The sequence below is a fragment of the Musca domestica genome, unplaced genomic scaffold (genome assembly GCF_030504385.1).
Source record: "Musca domestica strain aabys unplaced genomic scaffold, Musca_domestica.polishedcontigs.V.1.1 160, whole genome shotgun sequence".
Taxonomy (NCBI): Eukaryota; Metazoa; Arthropoda; class Insecta; order Diptera; family Muscidae; genus Musca; species Musca domestica.
In genome coordinates this window covers 90,084-107,025 of record NW_026712220.1, presented here as the reverse complement: position 1 = coordinate 107,025, position 16,942 = coordinate 90,084, and the positions used below count along the sequence as shown (strand labels likewise).

The 16,942-nt window shown below is 35.6% G+C and overlaps 4 protein-coding genes across 7 annotated transcripts; 2 read left to right on the top strand and 2 right to left on the bottom strand.

Annotated features, from left to right (window-relative positions):
• Positions 1 to 3,812: 3,812 nt before the first annotated feature.
• LOC131801470 (zinc finger protein 510-like) lies at positions 3,813 to 5,470 on the bottom strand. Its single transcript, XM_059120219.1, has 3 exons — positions 4,546 to 5,470; positions 4,039 to 4,486; positions 3,813 to 3,972 (listed from the first exon to the last, which is right to left on the bottom strand). The coding sequence occupies exons 1-3, from the start codon at positions 5,468 to 5,470 to the stop codon at positions 3,867 to 3,869; spliced, it is 1,479 nt and encodes a 492-aa protein (XP_058976202.1). The 3' UTR covers positions 3,813 to 3,866.
• A 135-nt stretch (positions 5,471 to 5,605) lies between these two features.
• On the bottom strand, positions 5,606 to 7,007 carry LOC131801472 (MAU2 chromatid cohesion factor homolog). Of its 4 annotated transcripts, none has more exons than XM_059120226.1 (2): positions 6,085 to 7,006; positions 5,606 to 5,748 (listed from the first exon to the last, which is right to left on the bottom strand). In XM_059120226.1, the coding sequence occupies exons 1-2, from the start codon at positions 6,881 to 6,883 to the stop codon at positions 5,612 to 5,614; spliced, it is 936 nt and encodes a 311-aa protein (XP_058976209.1). In that variant the 5' UTR covers positions 6,884 to 7,006; the 3' UTR covers positions 5,606 to 5,611. The 4 variants fall into 4 exon arrangements, with proteins under 4 accessions (XP_058976209.1, XP_058976207.1, XP_058976208.1 ...); XM_059120224.1 differs by having other exon boundaries at positions 5,699 to 6,010; positions 6,085 to 7,007; XM_059120225.1 differs by having other exon boundaries at positions 5,699 to 5,998.
• A 1,247-nt stretch (positions 7,008 to 8,254) lies between these two features.
• Positions 8,255 to 10,224, top strand: LOC131801469 (zinc finger protein 28 homolog). Its single transcript, XM_059120218.1, has 3 exons — positions 8,255 to 9,497; positions 9,557 to 10,004; positions 10,072 to 10,224. The coding sequence occupies exons 1-3, from the start codon at positions 8,573 to 8,575 to the stop codon at positions 10,166 to 10,168; spliced, it is 1,470 nt and encodes a 489-aa protein (XP_058976201.1). The 5' UTR covers positions 8,255 to 8,572; the 3' UTR covers positions 10,169 to 10,224.
• Positions 10,225 to 14,048: 3,824 nt separating this feature from the next.
• Positions 14,049 to 16,597, top strand: LOC101888334 (MAU2 chromatid cohesion factor homolog). Its single transcript, XM_005192209.4, is given in 4 exon segments — positions 14,049 to 14,972; positions 15,038 to 15,668; positions 15,731 to 15,879; positions 15,882 to 16,597. Coding segments are annotated over 4 exon segments (2,175 nt in total). The 5' UTR covers positions 14,049 to 14,173; the 3' UTR covers positions 16,478 to 16,597.
• The last annotated feature ends 345 nt before the right edge of the window (positions 16,598 to 16,942 follow it).

The following is a 16,942-nucleotide window of genomic DNA, read 5'->3' as shown; positions in this document are numbered from 1 at the left end:
GGGACTAGGTACGGCTGTTTTTCTTTCATTCAATTCTGTTGGGGTTTCTTGTGTTTTAGTTCCATTGCCTTATTTTTAAATTCTTATTCTGTTTCAGAACTGCAAAAGTGTACAACTTTTACTAAGATACCCGTCGACGAAATGTTTTTTACATATGTGGTGTCAAATTTTCTACATGTTGAAGTTACACATATCGTGTGATATATGGTCGTCATTTCAGTTGTGAAATTCATGAGTGAAACTCATGACTTTTTTCGATCACTGTGTGCCCTATTTTCATCGGAAAATAGATGATCTGTTCCAGAAACTGCAAGAATCTATTAAATTTGCAATTTTTCGATATCATAAAGGAAGAATCGGTTAGCGTAGTAAAAATGTTTGCATTGGAGCAGTTCTGGAACAAAAAAAAAAAAAAAAAAAAAAAAAATATATATATATATATATATATATATATATATATATATATATATATATATATATATATATATATATCTGTTTCAGAACTACAAAGAATGTTTACTACGATAACCGAGGTTCCGGATCTGGATACCAGTACCTTGGTTATCGTAGTAAACATGTAGTTCTGGAACAGATCTATTGTAATCAATGGGAATAAAAACAAGTATGAGTGATAACAAAACACACGGATAATATGTGCTCGGTTTCAAAGAAAACCGAATTTTTTTTCGATATCAAGGAGGTAAAATTGTTTATTATAACAGTCTTGCAGTTGTCAAACGGACCAACAATTGACTGCAAAGATGTAAAAACATTCCGTCTGATATTGCCTTAATAAACGGGAATTGAACGAGATTTTCCAACACTGTCAACTGAGTATAGGTTTATATAAATCGAGTTTTAAAATGCATAAAAACGAAGTAATCGATTATATGCAGTCATTATACCGCCAAAAAGGGCTGCTAAAGTAATACCAATTTATACCTTTCTTTTTAGTGCTTAAAAGGTATACTTCGTTTTTTATATTAAATTAGATTTTTTTTGCTAGAAAAACCTTTAGCTAAATATAGAACGATCAGCTATAAATTTGCCTCCTGGGTGACCGTATTCAAATGTCCTACAATATTAAAAAAAGAAAAAGGTCAGGCCAAACTTTAAAAAGCCTCCAACTCGAGGTAACGAAAACCTTTAAAAAACCCTTAAAAATAAATGTATGGGGATTCGTGCCTTAAATACCTTAAAGGGGACGGTACCGATATTTGTGGACTGCATCAATATGAGAAACTACATATGCAATTTCCCGTTACAGTGGCACAGACTAACGAATATATGGACGAAGGAAAGCGCTCACCGCTTATCATCGAAAAAATGTGATCAGCAGATGTCCATTTCGTTTCAGAGTTATGAGTAAAAATATTGAAGTCACTCAATTCTAAAATGTTAAAAATATCAACATGTCGAGGATATGTGACACTTCAAAACTATTGCATAATAAGATTTAGGTGTACATGACCTGATGACAACGAAAAATACGGAAATTAACAAATGGAGTTTTTGAAAAACGGTGAAATGTGTTTTCGAAGTCGAAGAGTAGATCCACTGCTAAAAATCAGAATATCCATAGGAAAGAAAGGAGCTAGAATTTGAAACAATAGCCTTCTATCTCAATTTGTTCGAAAGATAGCAATTTGTTCGAAATATAGCGTGATTACAACAAACAGGAGGACGGACAAATACACCTACAGACAGACAGATGAACGTATCTAAATCGACTTATAATTTTACACTTATTAATACTTATTTGGAGGGTATAAAAACTAAAAGAACCACACTTATCCATCAATCAGTAGTGAAACGACAAAAGTGGCGCGGCACAGAATATATGATGATCAGATAAAAAAGGAATTTTGTATCTGTACTTGGACTGGCCTTAACCTGCAAATTCCAAAAATATATCTATAATCCCTCGAAGATATGTGTTAACCAACATTGACAGCTACTCCAAATAGAAGACCAATATTTAAAAGACAAGTTACAGGATGATCAAATATCTAAAATGGGATGTTTACGGATGTTCGCCCAGGAAGTTTTGCTTCGAATCCACTGCAATCAAAAACCATAATTTCAAAGCGAAAATGTATTTTTGTTCCGGTCCCTTGGCAATAATAATGGAGAAAATAAAAAAATTAAAATTTTTCTCGTCGAAAAAGTTTTTGACATAGACGATGATAAACACGGACCCTTTTTTCCAGTGTACCCGTTCGAGGTCAACTTTTGGCCAATGGCTTATTTTCCACGTTTCCAAATTTCGGAATCAACATCAATGCAAATGTTAAATATTCAAAAATGCACAAATAAATATTGTATCCGTTGAATCGCCGATGATGATGTTAGAAAAGGTCTCACTGGTTTTACATATTCCCGATTTCCGATTTTAGAAACCAACAGCAAAGCAAATTGTAAAATCTTCTCTCAATTTAATTTTACAACCAAACAGAAAAAAAATCAAAAATAAAAATTAGTCGCCGTTAAAAAAAATTGAAAATTGACATCGACGTTGATAAAAATTAAAAAAAATGCCGGCTTTGTTGTTTATTTGAAATTTAAACATTTTTCAATTTCTTTAGATTTGAATCAGACCTATAATTTTCGATCTTTTATTGTGGTTTAAAAAATCGTTTTTTCGGGGATAAAAATACTATAGTACGACAAGCATTGGAAAGAAAACAATGAGAATTATGGAAAACATTTAAAACTGTCACTAACATCGCTGTTTGAAGAATGTCATATCGAAAGAGAAGAATGACAGAAATAAATTTGAAAATTTTCAAAAAGGGGAACAATTGTGAAATCGTCTTAAAATATAATCCCATCATTTTTTACAAGCGGAAACAGGTTAGAGCCTATTTAACGGTTCAGAGCAAATCCATGTAATGCATTTAATTTAACATGGGTATAAATAAATGTCCAATTTTAGAAAAAAATGAAAAAATATATTTGGGACCAAAGAAAGTTTTTCAAACAATATGTTGAATTGAAAGAGGCTTTTTGAGTTGTGAAACGTATTGTCCAGAAATATGAGAAAGTTTATGTTGATTAACGGCTGACATTGGTGAAAAAATTGGTTTGCTATTACGGCAACGTGCATGGAAGGACACCGATGCTGTTAAACCAAGCTAGGGATTGCAACTCAACTTTACTAAAAGATGTTGATTTTAAGCGAATTTCGTGAGGAATTGGAATTCTCAAAATATCTTCTCCAAGCTTGACGAAAAAATACAGAATGTTTGTATGAAAGACTCTCTTATTATGCGTTCAAAATGTTTAAAATTTGACACCGATAATCAATATAATTGGAGAAACACGATTTAGTTATAGTTTCTGTATGTTTTCCTCTATTTGTTCTCCTGGGTGTCCTACAATATCAAGATAGCAAGGATGCCCAGCTAATTTGCATATACTGTAATGGTACTGTCAATTTCAATTTGACGTGTTGTGTTTTATTTCCCATTTTTAATGTAATTTGGGAATTTTGTCCTCACAATTGAAAAACTTAAGTTGTCCTACTTCAGAGAACGCCGTTGGTTTTATTTCCCATTTTTAATGTAATTTGGGAATTTTGTCCTCACAATTGAAAAACTTAAGTTGTCCTACTTCAGAGAACGCCGTTGGTGCGAAAAGAAGCGGCTGCAAAACTCAAAACGGCCAAAATTAATTACTTCACTCGTCCTCATTTACTGGACATTTGGGTTATCGAACAAAATTTTGTAATCACATCTAATTTGTACAAAGTACAACCAACTCTTGCGTTATCCTACATACCTAATGATATAAATTATTGAAGAACATTCGCATGATAGTATTTATGGATATGCCGTATTTATCTTAGGTAAATACGCAATGAACGTTTAAAAACATTTATTTTCTATCGCTTTATTTTGATCTATTTTCATTTTTAAATGTGAGACATCATCATAGGCCACTTTGTGTGCAGAAAAGAGATGATTTTTTAGTCTGAAATTAACAAGGCAAATATTTATAATTTATGGCAGGTACAAGACAAAATTTTAAATAACTTACAGGTGTGGTTTCAGGAATGTCTTTTCACACATGTAACAACTATACCGATGACCAGAATGTACCTTGTACAAATGATCCTGTAAACGTTTACGTGTCTGGAATGCTTTCGAACAGGTGGAACATTCGAATTGTTTCTCGCCAGTGTGAATAAATGTATGATCGACTAGATGCTGTCGTTGTCGGAAGGCAGCTTTACAGTCTTCATACTCGCATACAAATGGTTTTTCATCGCGATGCATACGAGAATGTAGAATAAGCTGCGATCGTCGAGCAAATTTTTTATCACATTGCGGGCATTCGACTTTCTTGCCGAAATGCAATGTCTGGTGGGTGGTAAGAATATTTTTCTGTCGAAAACATTTTCCGCAAACCTCACACTTAAAGGGTTTTACATCACAGTGGATATTGTAGTGTGATTCAATATCATAGATGCGATCAAAGGCTCGATCTAAAAAGTAAAATAAGACAACATCAGTTCAGATTTAAATGTAATTCTCCCATACATACCACAGTGCTGACATTGATATGACTTTTTCACTTTTCCATTTTCATCTAGCACGGTTGTAACAACATAAGTATTAGTGGATGGGCCAGAATTTTGGGTATTGGAACGCATTTTTGGCTCAGAAGTTGTAGCATGCAACTCTTTGTTTAAGGTTTGTTGTATAAGTTTGTAAATATCTTCATCCTCATTCCCATTGTCGTCTCCATTGTCTTCCTGATAGACGTATGTATTATTTTCGTTCTCTACTTCTTTTGCCGTGCTTGATTCTGATTGCGAATCATCTTGCTCACCATCGTCTCCTTCATATTCAAAATTTATTATTTCTTGTTCATCGTTATATTTATCCTTGTTTTCCATCGGTAACGATGTATCATCATCCTCCTGTGACCACGTTTCTGTAACGTCCATATGTGCGTTGTATTCATCTTCTTCTATAACATTATCCACTGAATTGTTTTCATGGTGATCGGTGCCTTCATTGGATTCCGTTGCATAACCATTTTCATTTATTGGTAATGTCAGTAGCAGCTCATCTTCTTCTTCCTGTTTGGGTTCCTGATTCAATTGCATATCTGCAGATTCCTTAGTTGACGATACTACTGCAACGTATACGTTGTTTCTGACATCTTTAGTCACACTCGGTAGGTTATTGCTCTCGAGAACTGGCTTTGGGTTATCACATTCTGTGGGGAATTGGGTCTTCCAATACTCATCGGCATCCTTGCACTGTTCATGGAAATCTTGAAATTCGGCTAATTTATTAAAGCATGCCGCACAGAGATTTGTTGGATCTGTGGACTTTTGTTTGCGAATAAGATTCTTCAATTGTAATTCTTGTTCCACATATTTCAGGATTGCCCGTGTCATTTTTATTGGTTCGTGACCAATACTTTGCAAGCAAATTCGGCAATTATTAAAAAGATCCATGCTGCTCTGGATTTATTTAAACAACCGCTATAAAATGTTTTGTTATTTGTTTCCTGATGTAATTTCGCCCACTTGTGCTTTGCAGGTTTACACGGCATCTACATTAGGGTTATGTAGGTCGAGTTCAGTTCTAGTCGACGGCTAGTGAATAATCGATGTATGTGCAGTCGGCACCGTAAGCGGTATGCTATGTTCCCACGACATCTGCTGATCAGATTTTTTTTCGATGATAAGCGGTGAGCGCTTTCCTTCGTCTATATATTCGTTAGTCTGTGCCACTGTAACGGGAAATTGCATATGTAGTTTCTCATATTGATGCAGTCCACAAATATCGGTACCGTCCCCTTTAAGGTATTTAAGGCACGAATCCCCATACATTTATTTTTAAGGGTTTTTTAAAGGTTTTCGTTACCTCGAGTTGGAGGCTTTTTAAAGTTTGGCCTGATCTTTTTCTTTTTTTTAATATTGTAGGACATTTGAATACGGTCACCCAGGAGTCAAATTTATAGCTGATCGTTCTATATTTAGCTAAAGGTTTTTCTTGCAAAAAAAATTTAATTTAAATAAAAAACGAAGTATACCTTTTAAGCACTAAAAAGAAAGGTATAAATTACCTTCATCTGCAGGCCAATTTGGCGCCATTATTGTTTGTATAGACATTTGTAATTGCTTTAAACTGGGCTTTACCGTCTTCACCTGACCCAGGGCCAAATAATAGCACACCTGTAGCACCAAAAAGAACACCTTCAAATACTCTTTCTGATGTGGATTCGCAATACTATTGTCAATTATGGCCCCAGCCGAATTGAGCAGTGCCAGTACATCGTTGGTTTTACGTTCTATCATTAGGATCATTGCCCGTGACAGCAGAAAGAGCACCTTTAAATATGTGGCACTTGACTCATCGGCTGATTCTGCACCAACCGCAAGCAGCTCTGAAGCTAGAGTGTATTCCTTGTCATTTGCATGTAGTTGGGACAATTGCAGCAGCAGTTTACAATGCCAATAGACATTGTTTTGTGACAATTCGATTGCCTTTCGCAGCATAGCCTTGGCCAGGGGAACCTGATCGATTTGTTTGTACAGTTCGGCCAGCATTGATGCGGTATCAAATTTAACATCGTCAAAATTTAATAATGACTCGGACAATTTCCACGCCTTTTCCAAGTGTTCCCGGGCCTTGTCGATGTTATGGGTGTACGTCATAAGTATCTGGCCCATTTGCAGATGGGTGCGTGCCTCTACTTTCGATGGTGGATTGAACGTAAACAAAGCTTGTAGACATTGTATACACCTCTTGATGTTCGGTGGCTGTGACGTGCGAAAATATTCCGCCAGGCCCAGTAATGAAATATAACAAGCGTCCTGTGATGTCGTTGCTGTCTGTGAAGTGCTAGCCGGTTGCAAGCTCATCTTATTTAACAAATATCCTTAAATTTACGATTTGTGATCTCCTGATGTAAACAAGTTTTCTTTTGGCCTAGAGTAGAGTTGTGTCGTTCCGGAACAAACTAGTTCAAGGGAACTATTCGGCTAGAGGAACTATCGGGACTAGGTACGGCTGTTTTTCTTTCATTCAATTCTGTTGGGGTTTCTTGTGTTTTAGTTCCATTGCCTTATTTTTAAATTCTTATTCTGTTTCAGAACTGCAAAAGTGTACAACTTTTACTAAGATACCCGTCGACGAAATGTTTTTTACATATGTGGTGTCAAATTTTCTACATGTTGAAGTTACACATATCGTGTGATATATGGTCGTCATTTCAGTTGTGAAATTCATGAGTGAAACTCATGACTTTTTCGATCACTGTGTGCCCTATTTTCATCGGAAAATAGATGATCTGTTCCAGAAACTGCAAGAATCTATTAAATTTGCAATTTTTCGATATCATAAAGGAAGAATCGGTTAGCGTAGTAAAATGTTTGCATTGGAGCAGTTCTGGAACAAAAAAAAAAAAAAAAAATATATATATATATATATATATATATATATATATATATATATATATATATATATATATATATATATATATATATATATATATCTGTTTCAGAACTACAAAGAATGTTTACTACGATAACCGAGGTTCCGGATCTGGATACCAGTACCTTGGTTATCGTAGTAAACATGTAGTTCTGGAACAGATCTATTGTAATCAATGGGAATAAAAACAAGTATGAGTGATAACAAAACACACGGATAATATGTGCTCGGTTTCAAAGAAAACCGAATTTTTTTTCGATATCAAGGAGGTAAAATTGTTTATTATAACAGTCTTGCAGTTGTCAAACGGACCAACAATTGACTGCAAAGATGTAAAAACATTCCGTCTGATATTGCCTTAATAAACGGGAATTGAACGAGATTTTCCAACACTGTCAACTGAGTATAGGTTTATATAAATCGAGTTTTAAAATGCATAAAAACGAAGTAATCGATTATATGCAGTCATTATACCGCCAAAAAGGGCTGCTAAAGTAATACCAATTTATACCTTTCTTTTTAGTGCTTAAAAGGTATACTTCGTTTTTTATATTAAATTAGATTTTTTTTGCTAGAAAAACCTTTAGCTAAATATAGAACGATCAGCTATAAATTTGCCTCCTGGGTGACCGTATTCAAATGTCCTACAATATTAAAAAAAAGAAAAATGTCAGGCCAAACTTTAAAAAGCCTCCAACTCGAGGTAACGAAAACCTTTAAAAAACCCTTAAAAATAAATGTATGGGATTCGTGCCTTAAATACCTTAAAGGGGACGGTACCGATATTTGTGGACTGCATCAATATGAGAAACTACATATGCAATTTCCCGTTACAGTGGCACAGACTAACGAACATATAGACGAAGGAAAGCGCTCACCGCTTATCATCGAAAAAAATCTGATCAGCAGATGTCGTGGGAACATAGCATACCGCTTACGGTGCCGACTGCACATACATCGATTATTCACTAGCCGTCGACTAGAACTGAACTCGACCTACATAACCCTAATGTAGATGCCGTGTAAACCTGCAAAGCACAAGTGGGCGAAATTACATTACATCAGGAAACAAATAACAAAACATTTTATAGCGGTTGTTTAAATAAATCCAGAGCAGCATGGATCTTTTTAATAATTGCCGAATTTGCTTGCAAAGTATTGGTCACGAACCAATAAAAATGACACGGGCAATCCTGAAATATGTGGAACAAGAATTACAATTGAAGAATCTTATTCGCAAACAAAAGTCCACAGATCCAACAAATCTCTGTGCGGCATGCTTTAATAAATTAGCCGAATTTCAGGATTTCCATGAACAGTGCAAGGAAGCCGATGAGTATTGGAAGACCCAATTTCCCACAGAATGTGATAACCCAAAGCCAGTTCTCGAGAGCAATAACCTACCGAGTGTGACTAAAGATGCCAGAAACAACATATACGTTGCAGTAGTATCGTCAACTAAGGAATCTGCAGATATGCAATTGAATCAGGAACCCAAACAGGAAGAAGAAGATGAGCTGCTACTGACATTACCAATAAATGAAAATGGTTATGCAACGGAATCCAATGAAGGCACCGATCACCATGAAAACAATTCAGTGGATAATGTTATAGAAGAAGATGAATACAACGCACATATGGACGTTACAGAAACGTGGTCACAGGAGGATGATGATACATCGTTACCGATGGAAAACAAGGATAAATATAACGATGAACAAGAAATAATAAATTTTGAATATGAAGGAAACGATGGTGAGCAAGATGATTCGCAATCAGAATCAAGCACGGCAAAAGAAGTAGAGAACGAAAATAATACATACGTCTATCAGGAAGACAATGGAGACGACAATGGGAATGAGGATGAAGATATTTACAAACTTATACAACAAACCTTAAACAAAGAGTTGCATGCTACAACTTCTGAGCCAAAAATGCGTTCCAATACCCAAAATTCTGGCCCATCCACTAATACTTATGTTGTTACAACCGTGCTAGATGAAAATGGAAAAGTGAAAAAGTCATATCAATGTCAGCACTGTGGTATGTATGGGAGAATTACATTTAAATCTGAACTGATGTTGTCTTATTTTACTTTTTAGATCGAGCCTTTGATCGCATCTATGATATTGAATCACACTACAATATCCACAGTGATGTAAAACCCTTTAAGTGTGAGGTTTGCGGAAAATGTTTTCGACAGAAAAATATTCTTACCACCCACCAGACATTGCATTTCGGCAAGAAAGTCGAATGCCCGCAATGTGATAAAAAATTTGCTCGACGATCGCAGCTTATTCTACATTCTCGTATGCATCGCGATGAAAAACCATTTGTATGCGAGTATGAAGACTGTAAAGCTGCCTTCCGACAACGACAGCATCTAGTCGATCATACATTTATTCACACTGGCGAGAAACAATTCGAATGTTCCACCTGTTCGAAAGCATTCCAGACACGTAAACGTTTACAGGATCATTTGTACAAGGTACATTCTGGTCATCGGTATAGTTGTTACATGTGTGAAAAGACATTCCTGAAACCACACCTGTAAGTTATTTAAAATTTTTGTCTTGTACCTGCCATAAATTATAAATATTTGCCTTGTTAATTTCAGACTAAAAATTCATCTCTTTTCTGCACACAAAGTGGCCTATGATGATGTCTCACATTTAAAAATGAAAATAGATCAAAATAAAGCGATAGAAAAATAAATGTTTTTAAACGTTCATTGCGTATTTACCTAAGATAAATACGGCATATCCATAAATACTATCATGCGAATGTTCTTCAATAATTTATATCATTAGGTATGTAGGATAACGCAAGAGTTGGTTGTACTTTGTACAAATTAGATGTGATTACAAAATTTTGTTCGATAACCCAAATGTCCAGTAAATGAGGACGAGTGAAGTAATTAATTTTGGCCGTTTTGAGTTTTGCAGCCGCTTCTTTTCGCACCAACGGCGTTCTCTGAAGTAGGACAACTTAAGTTTTTCAATTGTGAGGACAAAATTCCCAAATTACATTAAAAATGGGAAATAAAACCAACGGCGTTCTCTGAAGTAGGACAACTTAAGTTTTTCAATTGTGAGGACAAAATTCCCAAATTACATTAAAAATGGGAAATAAAACACAACACGTCAAATTGAAATTGACAGTACCATTACAGTATATGCAAATTAGCTGGGCATCCTTGCTATCTTGATATTGTAGGACACCCAGGAGAACAAATAGAGGAAAACATACAGAAACTATAACTAAATCGTGTTTCTCCAATTATATTGATTATCGGTGTCAAATTTTAAACATTTTGAACGCATAATAAGAGAGTCTTTCATACAAACATTCTGTATTTTTTCGTCAAGCTTGGAGAAGATATTTTGAGAATTCCAATTCCTCACGAAATTCGCTTAAAATCAACATCTTTTAGTAAAGTTGAGTTGCAATCCCTAGCTTGGTTTAACAGCATCGGTGTCCTTCCATGCACGTTGCCGTAATAGCAAACCAATTTTTTCACCAATGTCAGCCGTTAATCAACATAAACTTTCTCATATTTCTGGACAATACGTTTCACAACTCAAAAAGCCTCTTTCAATTCAACATATTGTTTGAAAAACTTTCTTTGGTCCCAAATATATTTTTTCATTTTTTTCTAAAATTGGACATTTATTTATACCCATGTTAAATTAAATGCATTACATGGATTTGCTCTGAACCGTTAAATAGGCTCTAACCTGTTTCCGCTTGTAAAAAATGATGGGATTATATTTTAAGACGATTTCACAATTGTTCCCCTTTTTGAAAATTTTCAAATTTATTTCTGTCATTCTTCTCTTTCGATATGACATTCTTCAAACAGCGATGTTAGTGACAGTTTTAAATGTTTTCCATAATTCTCATTGTTTTCTTTCCAATGCTTGTCGTACTATAGTATTTTTATCCCCGAAAAACGATTTTTTAAACCACAATAAAAGATCGAAAATTATAGGTCTGATTCAAATCTAAAGAAATTGAAAAATGTTTAAATTTCAAATAAACAACAAAGCCGGCATTTTTTTTAATTTTTATCAACGTCGATGTCAATTTTCAATTTTTTTTAACGGCGACTAATTTTTATTTTTGATTTTTTTTCTGTTTGGTTGTAAAATTAAATTGAGAGAAGATTTTACAATTTGCTTTGCTGTTGGTTTCTAAAATCGGAAATCGGGAATATGTAAAACCAGTGAGACCTTTTCTAACATCATCATCGGCGATTCAACGGATACAATATTTATTTGTGCATTTTTGAATATTTAACATTTGCATTGATGTTGATTCCGAAATTTGGAAACGTGGAAAATAAGCCATTGGCCAAAAGTTGACCTCGAACGGGTACACTGGAAAAAAGGGTCCGTGTTTATCATCGTCTATGTCAAAAACTTTTTTCGACGAGAAAAATTTTAATTTTTTTATTTTCTCCATTATTATTGCCAAGGGACCGGAACAAAAATACATTTTCGCTTTGAAATTATGGTTTTTGATTGCAGTGGATTCGAAGCAAAACTTCCTGGGCGAACATCCGTAAACATCCCATTTTAGATATTTGATCATCCTGTAACTTGTCTTTTAAATATTGGTCTTCTATTTGGAGTAGCTGTCAATGTTGGTTAACACATATCTTCGAGGGATTATAGATATATTTTTGGAATTTGCAGGTTAAGGCCAGTCCAAGTACAGATACAAAATTCCTTTTTTATCTGATCATCATATATTCTGTGCCGCGCCACTTTTGTCGTTTCACTACTGATTGATGGATAAGTGTGGTTCTTTTTAGTTTTTATACCCTCCAAATAAGTATTAATAAGTGTAAAATTATAAGTCGATTTAGATACGTTCATCTGTCTGTCTGTAGGTGTATTTGTCCGTCCTCCTGTTTGTTGTAATCACGCTATATTTCGAACAAATTGCTATCTTTCGAACAAATTGAGATAGAAGGCTATTGTTTCAAATTCTAGCTCCTTTCTTTCCTATGGATATTCTGATTTTTAGCAGTGGATCTACTCTTCGACTTCGAAAACACATTTCACCGTTTTTCAAAAACTCCATTTGTTAATTTCCGTATTTTTCGTTGTCATCAGGTCATGTACACCTAAATCTTATTATGCAATAGTTTTGAAGTGTCACATATCCTCGACATGTTGATATTTTTAACATTTTAGAATTGAGTGACTTCAATATTTTTACTCATAACTCTGAAACGAAATGGACATCTGCTGATCACATTTTTTCGATGATAAGCGGTGAGCGCTTTCCTTCGTCCATATATTCGTTAGTCTGTGCCACTGTAACGGGAAATTGCATATGTAGTTTCTCATATTGATGCAGTCCACAAATATCGGTACCGTCCCCTTTAAGGTATTTAAGGCACGAATCCCCATACATTTATTTTTAAGGGTTTTTTAAAGGTTTTCGTTACCTCGAGTTGGAGGCTTTTTAAAGTTTGGCCTGACCTTTTTCTTTTTTTTAATATTGTAGGACATTTGAATACGGTCACCCAGGAGGCAAATTTATAGCTGATCGTTCTATATTTAGCTAAAGGTTTTTCTAGCAAAAAAAATCTAATTTAATATAAAAAACGAAGTATACCTTTTAAGCACTAAAAAGAAAGGTATAAATTGGTATTACTTTAGCAGCCCTTTTTGGCGGTATAATGACTGCATATAATCGATTACTTCGTTTTTATGCATTTTAAAACTCGATTTATATAAACCTATACTCAGTTGACAGTGTTGGAAAATCTCGTTCAATTCCCGTTTATTAAGGCAATATCAGACGGAATGTTTTTACATCTTTGCAGTCAATTGTTGGTCCGTTTGACAACTGCAAGACTGTTATAATAAACAATTTTACCTCCTTGATATCGAAAAAAAATTCGGTTTTCTTTGAAACCGAGCACATATTATCCGTGTGTTTTGTTATCACTCATACTTGTTTTTATTCCCATTGATTACAATAGATCTGTTCCAGAACTACATGTTTACTACGATAACCAAGGTACTGGTATCCAGATCCGGAACCTCGGTTATCGTAGTAAACATTCTTTGTAGTTCTGAAACAGATATATATATATATATATATATATATATATATATATATATATATATATATATATATTTTTTTTTTTTTTTTTTTTTTTTTTTTTGTTCCAGAACTGCTCCAATGCAAACATTTTTACTACGCTAACCGATTCTTCCTTTATGATATCGAAAAATTGCAAATTTAATAGATTCTTGCAGTTTCTGGAACAGATCATCTATTTTCCGATGAAAATAGGGCACACAGTGATCGAAAAAGTCATGAGTTTCACTCATGAATTTCACAACTGAAATGACGACCATATATCACACGATATGTGTAACTTCAACATGTAGAAAATTTGACACCACATATGTAAAAAACATTTCGTCGACGGGTATCTTAGTAAAAAGTTGTACACTTTTGCAGTTCTGAAACAGAATAAGAATTTAAAAATAAGGCAATGGAACTAAAACACAAGAAACCCCAACAGAATTGAATGAAAGAAAAACAGCCGTACCTAGTCCCGATAGTTCCTCTAGCCGAATAGTTCCCTTGAACTAGTTTGTTCCGGAACGACACAACTCTACTCTAGGCCAAAAGAAAACTTGTTTACATCAGGAGATCACAAATCGTAAATTTAAGGATATTTGTTAAATAAGATGAGCTTGCAACCGGCTAGCACTTCACAGACAGCAACGACATCACAGGACGCTTGTTATATTTCATTACTGGGCCTGGCGGAATATTTTCGCACGTCACAGCCACCGAACATCAAGAGGTGTATACAATGTCTACAAGCTTTGTTTACGTTCAATCCACCATCGAAAGTAGAGGCACGCACCCATCTGCAAATGGGCCAGATACTTATGACGTACACCCATAACATCGACAAGGCCCGGGAACACTTGGAAAAAGCGTGGAAATTGTCCGAGTCATTATTAAATTTTGACGATGTTAAATTTGATACCGCATCAATGCTGGCCGAACTGTACAAACAAATCGATCAGGTTCCCCTGGCCAAGGCTATGCTGCGAAAGGCAATCGAATTGTCACAAAACAATGTCTATTGGCATTGTAAACTGCTGCTGCAATTGTCCCAACTACATGCAAATGACAAGGAATACACTCTAGCTTCAGAGCTGCTTGCGGTTGGTGCAGAATCAGCCGATGAGTCAAGTGCCACATATTTAAAGGTGCTCTTTCTGCTGTCACGGGCAATGATCCTAATGATAGAACGTAAAACCAACGATGTACTGGCACTGCTCAATTCGGCTGGGGCCATAATTGACAATAGTATTGCGAATCCACATCAGAAAGAGTATTTGAAGGTGTTCTTTTTGGTGCTACAGGTGTGCTATTATTTGGCCCTGGGTCAGGTGAAGACGGTAAAGCCCAGTTTAAAGCAATTACAAATGTCTATACAAACAATAATGGCGCCAAATTGGCCTGCAGATGAAGGTAATACAAATGGCACCTCTTTTTAATTTTCAAAGCAAATAATGCATTTTCACATAATTTTTTAGTTATTTTCGGACAAAATCCCTTGGACATGTTCGTATGGCTGCCCAAGGAACAGCTTTACGTTCTGGTTTATTTGGTAACCGTGTCACACTCAATGATGGCTGGCTACATGGATAAAGCCCAAAAGTACACCGAAAAAGCACTAACACAAATCGAAAAGCTAAAAAGCCAAGACGACAAACCAATATTATCGGTCTTCAAAGTCATCTTACTGGAACACATTGTAATGTGCCGACTAGTTATGGGAAATCGTGAGTTGGCCATACGTGAAATAGCCATATGCCGAGACGTGTGTATGTCTTCCGGTCCCAAAGGTCAATTAATGCGTAGACATTCGGCCCAGCTGCACTGTCTGGTGGGTCTCTATGCCATGTCCACAAGTTTCTTTGAACATGCCGAGCGACAATTTCTTACCTGTGTAACAGAAACGAGTGAGAGAGATTTGAAATTATTTGCAAATCTAAATTTGGCTATTATATATTTACGAACGAAGCGCGACAAAGATTTGAAACAGATATTAGATGCCGTCTCAACGGAAAATACTCATACGTATAGCTCGCAGGCGTTAATGGGAGGATTTTATTATGTACAGGGTCTACATGCTTTTCACAAAGCCAGTTTTCATGAGGCCAAGTAAGTGGAGTGCTTTCTCTAATCGAGTTTAAATGAGGCATTTGATTTTTTTCTATTTACAGGCGATTTCTACGTGAAACATTAAAAATGGCAAATGCTGAAGACTTAAATCGTCTGACGTCCTGCTCTTTGGTATTGTTGTCCCATGTTTTTCTCAGTATTGGCAATTCGAAAGAAAGTATGAACATGGTTACGCCGGCCATGCAGTTGGCTTCAAAATTCCCGACATCCACGTCCAGCTATGGGGATCGGCCATACTCAAAGATTTGCATCGAATGTCAAAGGATGCCATACACGAAAAGGAGGCATATGCCAATCATGTCAAATATTCAGAAAATCTTATTGCCGATCAATTGCGATGTGTTCAAAGTCCACATCATGCATTGATCGATTGGTTGGATGGTCCGCCCAATACAATGTTGGCCATTACCGCACCTGAAAAGGATCAACAAATGCCTACCAATGCATTGCCATTGCCACCTGCGGATGCAAAAACAACAATGCCAGTGCAACAACCGCCTATGAATATACAAAAACAACAGCAAGCACCAGCGCAAAATATGCAATTACCCATTGCATCGACATCAACAGCTATACAATACGCAGCTACGCCTAGTGTACCACAACCAGCATCAGCGCCACCACTACATCAACCGCATATGCAATCAGTAATTGTTCCAAGCATTGCTGCAGCCCATCCCATTCCGTCGACATCGAACCAAATTCCACAAAACTTCCATAACATACAACAGGCAGTGGGGCCACAAGTCCATCAGCTACAACCGCAACAATATGGCCAATACTATTAGGATATGTAGTCATCATAGGATTAAACTGTTTTATTTTCTTTTTAAATACAGGTTATTTTTTCGTTTAGATTCTAATAAAACAAAAAATCACTCCTCTTTTTTTAAAATTACACAAATAAAGTGGAGTTATTTCTTTTGGGGAGTTATGAAAAGCGGGTAAATTTTGATCCAAACCGGAAGCCTATTTGCCTTTTATCAGCGTTTGGTTATTCAAAATGTTGTCCACCTGTGGTTGAGGTACCAGAAGGAGTGGGCCGATGAATCCCATCTTCACACCAGATCTTGTTTTGGCAGAAATATTGAGATGTGTAGAATTTGAAAGGAATCGGGGACTTTTTCACCTTTTATGAGCGTTTTTATACCTTCCACCATACATAGTATGGAGGGTATATTAAGTTCGTCATTCCATTTGTAACACCTTGAAATATAAATTCTAGACCCCAAAAATTATATATATTTTTGATC